General features: G+C 45.1%; 1 protein-coding gene across 1 annotated transcript in view; it reads right to left on the minus strand.

Moving 5' to 3' along the window:
- Window positions 1–13125, minus strand: part of KIF9 (kinesin family member 9) — a 275713-nt gene that overhangs the window by 225818 nt on the left and 36770 nt on the right. Inside the window, exon 2 of the mRNA XM_030196974.1 lies at window positions 6432–6532. Within this exon, the coding sequence (XP_030052834.1) occupies window positions 6432–6527 (96 nt within the window). The 5' untranslated portion in view covers window positions 6528–6532. The remainder of the gene's footprint in view (window positions 1–6431; window positions 6533–13125) is intronic.

Raw genomic sequence — 13125 nt, forward strand, 5'->3', positions numbered from 1 at the left:
ATCTCTGACCCTATTCAAATCCAAGTTAAAAGCACCCCTTTTTGAGACTGCTTGTATCTTGTAAACCCTTATTTGCCTGTTCAGTACCTATAATATTGAATAGATTGAAAGTTCTGTCATGTAGGGACTGTCTCTTCTTATGTGATTGTGTACCTCACTACCTAAGTCTAGTAGAGCTATAGAAATAATAATAAATAGTAGTAGTAAGGAACATCAAAGAAACAGAATATAACAGCAAATAAGGACTGTATGACCCATTCAGGGTGAGCCCTATATCATTCCTAAACAGCACCATAGTGAAAGGTTTTTATTTTTTATTTTTGTTACATTTGTACCCCGCGCTTTCCCACTCATGGCAGGCTCAATGCGGCGGGCAATGGAGGGTTAAGTGACTTGCCCAGAGTCACAAGGAGCTGCCTGTGCCGGGAATCGAACTCAGTTCCTCAGTTCCCCAGGACCAAAGTCCACCACCCTAACCACTAGGCCACTCCTCCACTAAGTTTGTATGTGATGCAATGGAGGGTTAAATATCTTGCCTAAGGTCACAAAGAGCCACAGTGGGATTTGAACTGGGTTTCCCTTGTTTACAACCCATGCTCTAACCATTAGGTCACTCCTCCTAGGTGATCACTGGTTTCAACTAAATACTGAACAGTTAGAAGGTATGCAAAGTAGAAGCATGGCTTGGTGTACCAGATTCCAAAAATACCGCCTTCAGAGTAAGATCCTTCAGGGAAGCCTGTCGAAGAGGCTCAAAAGGAGGACGCTGAAGCGCTCCAAGCACCAGATTGAGATCCCAGTCAGGGCAGGGAGCCCGGAAGGGCAGTCGAAGATGACCCACTCCTTTCAGAAAACGGACCACATCCGGGTGAGCTGCCAGCAAAGAATTGCGCAAGCGCCCTCGGAAGCAGGCCAAGGCCGCCACCTGGACCTTCAAGGACCCCAGCGCTAAGCCCTTGTGTACCCCCTGTTGCAGAAAATCAAGGATGCTGCCCACCGAAGTGCTAAAGGGATCCAAAACCCTTTCCGCGCACCAATCTTCAAATATACGCCAGATGCCGGCATAGGCTGAAGAAGTAGATCGTTTGCGAGCCTGAAACAGGAGAGTAATAACCAAATCCAAATAGCCTTTCTTCCTCAAACGAGACGTCTCAAGGGCCAGGCCGTAAGACCAAAGAGGGAGGGATCTTCCATGGCTACCGGTCCCTGCCAGAGAAGACCCCTCTCCTGTGGAAGCCGCAGCGGCTGACCATCCAGAAGACTGATGAGGTCGGCATACCAAGGACGCCTGGGCCAGTCTGGAGCCACCAAAATCACTCTGCCGCAATGCTACTCTTCTCAGCAGACGGCCCAACATCAGCCAAGCAGGAAAGACATACAGGACTCCCTCTACCGGCCACGGTTGAAGTAAGGCATCCAGACCTAACAAATCCTGCCCCCTGCGATGACTGAAGAACTGTGGAACCTTGGCATTGTCCTTCGTGGCCATCAGGTCCATGCAAGGAAGGCCCCAACGCCGCACCACTAGTTGGAACGCCGCGGCAGACAGTTCCCACTCACCGGGATCCAAAACACGACGACTGAGAAAGTCGGCTTCTACGTTGAGGACCCCGGCAATGTGGGCGGCTGAGAGGTAAGACAGGTGCCGCTCCACCCAGACCATCAAGAGGCCGGATTCCCTGGCCAGACGACTGCTGCGGGTCCCCTCCTGCCTGTTTATATAAGCTATAGTCGTCACATTGTCGGAGAAGACTCGGACTGGCATCCCCTTCAGGAACGGGAGAAACGACTTCAGAGCTTAGCCGCACCGCCCGAAGCTCCAGAAAATTAATGGCCCAGTGGGACTCCTGTGGTGACCATGTACCCTAAGCTAAATGGCCCTTGAAATGGGCCCCCCAGCCCGACAGGCTGGCATCCGTTGTCAATACCTCCCACTGCAGAATGGGAAAGGACATTCCCTGAGCCAGAGACTGGGGGCAGAGCCACCATCTCATGCTCCGTCTGGCTTCCAACGTCCAAGGCAGTCTGACTTGGTAAGCCTCCGACACCGGAGACCAGCGAGAGAGCAGAGACCTCTGAAGCGGATGCATGTGAGCTCACACCCAAGGGACTACCTCCATGGCCATTGTCATGGACCCTAGAAGCTGGACATAGTCCCAAATCCATGGCCTGGTGGCCAACAGAAGGGAACGTACCTGCCTCACCAGCTTCACCCGCCGAGGGTCGGACAGAAAGACCCGAGCCCGCTGGGTATCGAATAGAACACCTAAGTATTCCAGGCGCTGAGAGGGGATCCGGCAGCTCTTGTCAAAATTGATCACCCATCCCAAGGACTGAAGCAGCCTGACAACCGTGGAAGTCGTTTCCAAGCTGTCCTGGTAGGACAATGTGCGAATTAGCCAGTCGTCCAGGTAAGGGTGCACTTGAACACCCTGCTTCTGGAGAAAAGCTGCCACCAGTACCATCACTGGAAGTGCTGACCCAGTACCGTGAAACGAAGGAACTACCAAAGTAGGCCCCAAATTGGAATATGAAGGTACGCTTTTTTGAGATCGAGAGAGGTGAGAAACTTGCCCTCCCGCACGGAGGCAATGATGGACCTGAGGGTTTCCATCCGAAAATGCGTAACCTGCAGGCACTTGTTGATACTCTTGAGGTCCAGAATGAGCCGGACCGTGCCTCCCTTTTTGGGGACCACGAAATAGATGGAGTACCTCCCCTGTCTGTGCTCATCGAGCGGCACGGGCACAATGGCCTGAAGAGACAATAACACCTGAACGGTGGACTTGACTTGTGCCTCTCGGACAGAACCTCGACACGGAGACTGTAAGAAGAGAGGAGCGCCCGGGTGGCAGAATTCTAACCGGTAACAGTCGCGCAGGATGTCCAGCACCCACTGATGGAGGCCCACGGGTCCTGGAACGCCTGAAGATGTCCCCCTATCGGACTGAATGCGTGGACCAACGCACCATCATTGTGACTGTCGGGCAGGAGGACCTGTCCGACCTGACTTGCCGGTCCCCTTCCTGTCCCCCGGAAAGGACTGACAGGGCTGAAACTTAGGCCGTTGCCCAAAGGCCGGGCGACCTGGTCTGTATTTCTTACTGTCCTGAAACTGAGGACGAGAGAACTCGGACTGCCGACCAGACGACCTAGGCCGGTCCTCAGGCAGCCGCTGGGGTCTAGACTCTCCGAGCTCTTTCACCAGATTACTCAAGTCCTCGCCAAACAGTAACTTCCCCCGAAAGGGCAGCTTGACCAACCGGGCTTTGGACGCTGCAGACCACGCCTGGAGCCACAACTGTCACCTTGCAGAGACCACCAATGACATACCCTTGGTCGAAGTCCTAAGCATGTATTACACGGCGTCCGCTAGATAAGCGAGACCTGCCTCCACCCTAGCCGCTCGCGAGCCACGGGCCACAAAGGAACTGCAAATTGCAGCCTGCAAGCCCAAGGCAGCCACCTCAAAGGCCTGTTTCAGGGCCTGCTCCAATTTCCTATCCTGAAGGTCCTTTAAGGCCACTCCACCTTACACAGGCAAGGTTGTCTTCTTGGTGACCACTGTCACCAAAGAATCCACCTTAGGAAAGCCCAACTTCTCCCTTTCCTCCGGAACCAAAGGGTAGAGACGGGCCATGGCTCTCCACACTCGCAGACCTTCCTCGGGGGTATTCCACTCTGCAGATATTAAATCCTGAATATCTGGATGCATGTTGGCAGGACATAGACTGATTAAGATAGAACTCCGACACTACCTTAGGAAAGAACTTAGGGTGCTTGCAGAGAACTACTCTATGGTGGTGAAACTTAGTGTAAGGTGGATCAGCTACTAGGGCCTGAAGCTCACCAACTCTGCGAGCTGAAGTGACCCTAGGAGCTCCAACACCCAAATAGTTAGGTGGAGAGTCTGGATGCTATAATCAAAAGAATTTTATGCACCCCTAGCCAGATACTTCCAACATTCCAACTGCTTACTGGTCAACTGCAAAAGCTCTGTGGCCTGCTCCTGTGGAAGAGTATCTGCAAGACCTGTGTACTGCGGACCAAAGACTGCAAGTAAAGGCTTGTACAGAGCTGGAAGGACTAGATGTGAGCAATAAGCATCGAGGCCTGAAAAGCTTTCCTCCCAAATGAGTCCAGTATCTGAGCCTCTCTACCTGGGGGTACTGAGGTAGGAGTCCTGGAATTCCTAGCTCGTTTGAGGGTGGATTCAACCACCAGAGACTGGTGAGGCAGCTGGGCCCTCTCAAATCCAGGAGCCTTCTGGATACAGTACTATGTATCCATCTTCTTAGGTATGACCTGCACTAAGAAGGAAGTTTCCCAGTTCTTCGTCAGTGTATTTTTAAGAATAGGGTGCAATGGTACTGTGACCCCTTCCTTTGGAGGAGACTCGTAGTCTAGGACAGTTAACATTTCTGCCCCAGGCTCTTCCCTGTCTCTAACTTAAAAGAGATGGCAGAAGCCATCTCCCTAACAAAACCAGTGAAAGAGAGACCCTCTGGTAAAGATTTACATCTCTCTTGAGGTGGGGCGGGATCAGAGGGTATCCCATAAGATTCCTCCTGTGAGAAGTAGTGTGGGTCCTCCTCTGTCCCATGAATGGTCTCACTCAGACTCTTTACCATACTCTGACCTGGCTGAATCAGTCTGTGCCTGCCTCGGCTCAGTGGAGTGCCGAGGTACAGCCCTACCCTCCTACTCTGGGGAAGCTTCCTCCCCCAAAGAAAAGAACGGTACTTTATGTGTTGATGTCAACACCCTTCGAGGCGTTGGCATCAAGGATCTCTGCACAGTCATGAATTGAACCTCAGGAAGAATCTGGGGATGATTACGCAGCTGGCGCAAGCGTCCTTGATGCCTGAGTGGTCTGCAGTTGCAGCATGTGCGCAAGCTCCTCCATGATTATGGCTTGGAACTGCTTATCAAAGGAAGGCATCAGAAAAGGTGTGTGTGTGTGTGGGGGGGGGGGGGGGGGGGGGGGGGGGTGGGGTGGAGAGAAAGGCAGCCTGAGAAAGCGTTGGTGCTGAACTGGTAGTGGGGACCTGGCTGCCCAAACACTTTCACACCGGCACCTCTTCGAAAGAGGGGGAGCGCTCCTCTAGGTTCCAATGTTTCTCAGGTACTGGCAAAGCTAATGCCCCGGTGCTCCCGGCACCGTGTATCAATAAAGACTGATACTAGTGCTTCTTGGGCTTCCCGCAATGCTCAACATCTTGGTACTTTGGTGCCGTTAAGAATGACATCGAACCCGTATGTGTCCTTGGTTTTGGTTCCAATGCTGATCAGTCCTAGGGCCTGCTCTCAGCGCCCTATGTCAAGAGAGATGGAGACCTTCGTGAAGCTAGTGCACTCCCAATGGATGTTGGAGTCTTGCAAGTCATCGAGGTCGATGCTTCTGGTGCCGATGACGATGTACCAGCCACTGAGGAGTCAAAAAGTTTCTCCTATTGGACCTGACGCGCCCTCTGTGTCCTCAACTGCATTTTTAAACAGAGAGAACAAGAGTTAGGCTCATGGTCAGGTCCAAGAGACCTGATGCACCAAGAGTGCGGGTCCATCACAGAAATCACCTGATTACATTGGGTACACCTCTTGAAGCCACTGGGGGTCTTCTGGGACATTGAGAAAAGAAAAGAATTGCAGCCAAATTAGAACTCCTCAAATTGTGAGCCGAAATAGGTGCAGTGGTCAAATTGAAGGCGGTGCTCCGAACTAAACGTGCCTAGCAGCTCACAAAAAATAAAGGAAACTTTAACAGCTGAAAATATTTGTGAAAATAAGGGAAATTAAAAAAGAAGAATAAAAAATACTAGCTCAGAAAAGGAAAAGTACCCACAAGGGAAGGCACTGCGAAAGAGAGATACACACACTGAGAGAACACAAAATGCATTCTCCCTGAAAAAAATGAGACTGAGGGACCCAGGCAGAAAGGCACCAGTGCATGTGCGGTGGGACGCTATTAGAATGTTCTTAGTCTGGCTAGTCCGCGTCCGCACCGAGCTCTGCCAGATGATGTCACTCAGCTGTGAGAATATGAAGGCCTGCTTGTCCTCAGAGAAGAAATGTTTCAGGGGAATATTCAGCCGTCGTAATCAGCATGGTTTTTAAATGCCAGTCATAGTGGTTAAATAAAACACATATGTTAAGCCCCAATCTCTGGAGAGCAAGCTGTGCTGGATATTCATATAGAGTGGTCAGCACCAGAGGTGTACGAATACCACTGATATTGAGTCCTCTATCTGGGTAACTATCCAGATAAAGTGAAAACAGTTACCCAGAAAGCAGTCTAAATATCGGTGCTCTCCAGATGATTTGCAGCAATGTCCTGGAGCTATCCGGACAGCGTTGCAGAACAACAACATATAGTGGTGCCAAATAAATGCCTCTGAATAATCAAGCCCTTTCTAAGTCCCCTAATACTTTACCTTACTGTCTTCTCCGATTTGGATAATATCTTGAGCAAAGTTATCTGTTGGTCTCACCCGCACATAAACACAGACACTGTTGCCTTTGGTACCCATTTTAACTAAAAAAAAAAAAAAGAGAGAGAGAGAAATTAAGATTTAATACTGCACTGATTTTAATAAATTTATAAAACTATACAACCTTGCACTGAACTAATTTTTTTAAACACCTTCTTCCTGGCACCCCACCATACCTCACCCTATATAACAGTGCATCAAAATTCAGTTCCTTCAGCAAAAATAGATGTGTCAAAAGAAAGTTATAACCTTTCAGCCCCAGTTTAGATAGAACATAGAAATTGGAACTGATACATCCTGGTCACAATGTGTATAATCCTGGCAGCATTTTAGAAAAGGACCTGCCCAAGTAGAGCCTTTTCTAAAACATGTGTAAGAGTGCATGTGTATTTGCTTGTACATAGCAAAACGACTGGAGGAAAGCCCCCAAATTACATGTGAATAGAAAACACTTACACGTATAAGAGATATGTGTAAACCTGCCAGTTTACAAACCTACATGTGTATGTGCTGAAAATTAACAATAAGAGGCTGCAACCTTTATGTTAATTTTGGAGATGAAATAAGCAATAGGAGATTAAGGGACAAACTCCTTTATACCTTCTGTAAATGGTTGGCCAAAATGAACACTTTTTTAAAAACATATATATGCAAAGAAGCAGTTGCAAATCTCCGAGTTGGAATATCAGGACATACAGGTTAATTTCCTTTCTGAAATGGGGAACGCACATGTAGAATTTGGTTCCACTCTGCCCCCTTATATATACCTGTTGATATTGGCTTTCTAAAATTGGGGTTCAAATGCAAATGCCTGTAGTTACACATGTAAATCACAAATAGAGCTTCTAAAATAATGGCCTTTTTGTCTTCTGCAGAAATTCACCGATGCATCTAACAAGTACTATTAATCAAGAGGATCAATTTAAAGAATTTCAAGAATCATAACCTAAGGCAAAAGTGTTTATCAGCTCCAACTGCCCTTCCCCATAAGGTTATTTGCAGCTTGTTCTAGATGGCTGACTAGTATGCAGTAATTTATTAGGATTTATTTACTGCCTTTTGGAAGGAATTCACTCAAGGCGGTGTACAGTAAGAATAAATCAAACATGAGCAACAGACAAATACAGCAGTAAAAATAATGAAATAACAATACAAAGTATGGCATAGTACACTACTTGCAAAAGGAGTAGTGAAGGTAGCAGGGCTCTTCCACAAAATACCAGAGGACGACAGTTATAATGACCAAAATCTTTATTTTTCAAAACCCGACACAGTACTGTGTTTTGGCATAAAGCCTGCGCCAGGGGTCTAAAAATAGGACATACATAAAAAACATATATGGGTATAAAACATAAAAGGATTAAATCATATAAAATACATAGGTACATATAAAGATTCAAATGCATAATAAAATCATGTATTAAAATAGAATGTTAAGAAACAGGTAGACTAAATGAAGTATGTCATGCATACCATATGTAAATACATAAAAATGACAGAAAAACTAAAGCTCAAATGATTATGGTTAAAACATTATAATAAAAATGTGAATGAATGCGTGTTAATTAAGTATGGAGCAGGAGAAAGTAGAGGCTGATCAAAGGACAAATCCAGCACTGGAGATGTAATTAAAAATTACTTTAGATGCAGATGTTCAGTGACCCGACACGGTCCGTGTTTCGGCATATTGCAACGCCTACATCAGGGGTCAAATTAACAATTCATCCGATAGAACATGTAGATATACTGTTAATATCTTTTTATTTATTTTATTTATTTATTGCATTTGTATCCCACATTTTCCCACCTATTTGCAGGCTCAATGTGGCTTACAAACCTGTTATGGCATCACCATTCCAGGAGAAAGACACAATTGATGTTACAACAAGATCATGAATGAGGAAAAAAAAAAGGCCTAGGCAAAGTTATAGAAAGATAAATCTCGGGATAGGGTGAAGTGATGAAGGATTGCAATTCTATCAGGCTGGTCGAGAGTCATACACAACTGAACCGACACCGGCAAACTCTGCGGAGTACGCTCGTATGTGGAAAAGAACATACGAGCGGACCCCTTTGGTTTGGTATTAACAGTATATCTACATGTTCTATCGGAAGAACATGTATATATTTGTGGAATAGAAAAATCGATGTGTAAACAGAGTGAGTGCTGCAACGTCATGGAGTGAGTATCGGAGACAGGATATGAGAGAAAAGATGATGACACTGTAATAATGCATGCTAAAACAGAAGGGGAACTTCAGCCCAGAGTGAATAGATGAGAAAACCAGGGCAAATGTGAAGGATGCATAGGGAAGCGGTGGTTCAGAATATAGCAGGGGAAGAGCATAGAAACTAGTATCGGAGACCAGATGTAGAAGAAAAGATGATCACACTGTAATGCAAGGTAAATTAGAAAGAGAACTTCAGCCAGGAGTGAATAGATAAAAACACCAAGATAAATGTAAAACCAGAACATATCCATAACAGACATCAAATGGACAGAAATACCCTGGTCTGATCACTACAAACTAAAACTCTCCCTACACTGGCGGAAGAAGGGATCACACCAAAACCAAGAACTCACATCCTACAGAACAAGAGGCCACATAGACTCGAAAACATTTTGGCAAATGACATACAACAATGACTGGACAACACAAACAGACTCCATACACTATCTTACACAACTATCCATAAACAACTTAACCAAAGATCGTAACAGACATATCCTAATTCTTCCTTTCCCTCTCTAAGTTCTCCCCAATTGTCTTTACCATACATGTATCTCAGTCTACCATAATATCACCTTGATATTAATCGCAACTTGTATTTGTTCATACCGAAATCGGTTAACACCAATTACGGTACCATGTAAGCCACACTGAGCCTGCAAAAAGGTTGGAAAATGTGGGATACAAATGCAACAAATAAATAAATCTCCTGGAATGGGATAACAGATGCAAAGGCATACTAGATGAAATAGCACCCTTAGGTACAAAAACATCACGTAAACGCAACTCAACACCGTGGTTCGACAATGAACTGAAAACACAATCCAGGAAACTTGAACGAGCATGGAAAAAAATAAAAGATGGAAACAATCACAAAGAAAATATAAATACGCAATAAAACAACAGTCAAAAAGATCATACTATAAAACCAAAATAGGACCAGACTACAAAGACACGAAGAAATTATATCAACTCACGAACAAACTCCTAGACACCAACCTGGTCACCTCATCGAATACAGACTTTCTGTCTGCAGAAAAACTTGCCACTTATTTCAAGGAAAAAATTGTAAATCTACACAACACGTTACCAGACATAGAAAAGTTCGCCCTCCTTACCATCGACACAGTGGCACAGGCGATCAGTAAGTTCTCCAACACTCATTGCAAACTAGACACCTGCCCCAACTACCTAATGAAATCCGCCCCTGACCGCTTCATCGCAGACCTCACATCCCACCTAAACTACATGCTTCAGCAGGGCCTCTTCCCAAAGGAAAATGGCAGCATTCTACTCAACCCAATACCAAAAGACACCACGAAAAAAGCAAATGAAATCACAAATTACCGCCCAGTAGCATCCATCCTGCTATCAGTCAAGCTGAAGGAAAGCATGGTAACCAAACAACTCGCAGACTACATACACAAATTCTCAATATTACACGAATCTCAGTCAGGATTTCGCCCACAGCAAAGAAACAGTTCTACTCACTCTCCTAGCCAAGTTCAAGCAGGAAATAGCAACAGGCAAAAACATCCTCCTCCTCCAGTTCAACATGTCTAGTGTGTTCGACATGGTAAATCACAATATACTATTAAGATTATTAGATAAGTTCGGGATTGGTGGCAACATACTTAGTTGGATCAAAGGCTTCCTAACCACAAGAACATATCAAGTAAAATAAAACTCAACCACATCATCACCGTGAAAGGCAGACTGCGGAGTACTACAAGGATCACTGCTATCACCAATCCTCTTCAACCTAATGATGACCCCCACCCCCAGCCAAGACCCTATCCAACCAAGGCCTGAACCCTTTCATATATGCAGACGACGTCACAATATATATTCCTTACAAATCTAATCTGACAGAAATCACCAATGAAATCAAAAGCAGCTTGAACATCATGGACTCCTGGGCAAATGCCTTTCAACTAACATAGTACATGACAGCAGAAAAAGACCTGCACAGTCCACCCAGTCGGCCCAACAAGATAAACTCACATGTGCCATTTTTTTTGTGTACACCTTACCTTGATTTGTACCTGTCTTTTTCAGGGCACAGACCGTATAAGTCTGCCCACCACTATCCCCGCCTCCCAACCACCAGCCCCGCCTCCCACCACCGGCTCTGGCACAGACCGTATAAGTCTGCCCAGCACTATCCCCACCTCCCAACCACCAGCCCTGCCTCCCACCACCGGCTAAAACTCAACAAAGAAAAAACACACTGCCTCGTTATCTCATCCCAACACAACACAGATCACCCCACAACTATTAACATCCCAGATCACACCCTCCCTATCTCAGACAGCCTGAAGATCCTCAGCGTCATAATAGACCTTAACCTAACACTAGAGAACAAGTGACATCCACAACCAAGAAAATGTTTTACTCAATGTGGAAACTCAAAATGAGTGAAACAATTCTTCCCAAGGGATACATTCCGCAACCTGATACAATCAATGGTACTAAGTCACATGGATTACTGCAATGGAATCCATGCGGGATACAAAGAACAAACATTAAAGAAACTTCAGACCGCTCAAAACATGGCAGCCAGACTCATCTTCAGAAAAATCCAATTTGATAGCGCAAAACCCCTCCGTGAAAAACTACAATCAAAAGCTCCCAATCAAAGAACGAATTACCTTCAAAATCTGCACAATGGCTCACAAAATCATCTACGGCGATGCCCCGGGTTACATGACAGACCTGATTGACCTACCAACTAGAAATACTTCAAAATCATCACGAATGTACCTAAACCTGCACTACCCAAGCTGCAAAGGACTCAAATACAAATCAACGTACGCATCCAGCTTTTCCTACATAAGCACGCAACTGTGGAACGCACTCCCAAAAGTCGTGAAAACCACGTACGACCACCTACACTTCAGGAGAACACTAAAAACCTATTTGTTCAAACAGGCATACCCTACCAACCCAACATAAATGCATGACTGCTACAACTCAACATAACCAGAATACGGCATGGACACACAATACAGCTCCTCCATGCATGACGCCACTATGTGGCTACACCACAAGAACTTTACCCTATCGCACGTGGCAATACCACATGCACTTTATCTATCTCTACATCACTATGTATTTGTTTACACCGGAGTCTGCAATCGCATCTCCGGCAATATGTAAGCCACATTGAGCCAGCAAATAGTTGGGAAAATGTGGGATACAAATGTAACAAATAAATAAAAGGTCAGTCAAATGTGTGACAGATGAGGAGGATAAATAAAAGCCAGCAATAAGTAAAAAAATACTGGGGAAAAAAAGGATTGAAACACACTGAAATAGGTAGGAGAAGTAAACAAAAACAGTAATCGTGAAAAGAATATACAATGTCAGCACAATATGTAGAACATTTTAATTGACAGTGTAGGGTGTAAGCAAAGATGGAACATATAGATAGGTAAGAGAGTAAGAAGAGATAGAAAGTAAGGCGACTAATTTAAAGAAAGTCGCACATGAGGTCAGAGAGATGGTTAAATATTATCTCAACTAGAGTAGGAGTGGATAAACATGTCCTGCTGCAGTATATGCAGTCTGTGTCACTCCATGTGTATGTTAGTGAGACTAACAAGTAAACGAAAAAGGTAATCGTGAAAAGAATATACGTCAACACAATACGTAGTACAACATTTTAGTTGACAGTGTAGGGTGTAAGCAAAGATGGAACATATAGATAGGTAAGAGTAAGAAGAATTAGAAAGTAAGGCGACTAAGTTAAAGAAAGTTGCACATGAGGACAGACAGATGGTTAACATATAGATAGAAACTAACTCCACAAACACTCTGTATTGTCTAAATCATACTATCACACAGACTTTAGACTTGAGCACTTTAGTGAAGAGATTGCTAATAATCCGATACCCTTCCTCTTGTTTTTTACCCGCAGAGGTTTTCTTCCAACCAGATTGTTTTTGGAAGTTTTTACTCTGTTCGTTTTTTCGGAGGTCGGTGGAGACTATGATGTTAGCCAACACAGTGGTGTCCTAAGTTATTGGTACCCTGGGCTTTTGAGGCTTATTTTATATATAAAAGTTTGTTTATACATTTAACACCTAAGTGCTCAGCCTAAAGAGACAATACAGAGTGTTTGTGGAGTTAGTTTCTATTAAATGTTGGCACTCTTACAGTCTTAAAGAAAGGTGCACATGAGGTCAGAGAGATGGTTAAATATTATCTCAACTAGAGTAGGAGTGGATAAACATGTCCTGCTGCAGTATGTGCAGTCTGTATCACTCCTTGTGTATGTGAGTGAGACTAACAAGTTAGTTACTTCTTGCATTAAAGGCCTGGTTGAACAGCCAAGCTTTCACCTGCTTCCTGAAGTAGAGATAGTCTTATGTTAAGCAGAGCCTTTCAGGCAGTGCATTCCAGAG

This window comes from Microcaecilia unicolor, chromosome 1, assembly GCF_901765095.1.
Source record: "Microcaecilia unicolor chromosome 1, aMicUni1.1, whole genome shotgun sequence".
NCBI classification, from domain to species: domain Eukaryota; kingdom Metazoa; phylum Chordata; class Amphibia; order Gymnophiona; family Siphonopidae; genus Microcaecilia; species Microcaecilia unicolor.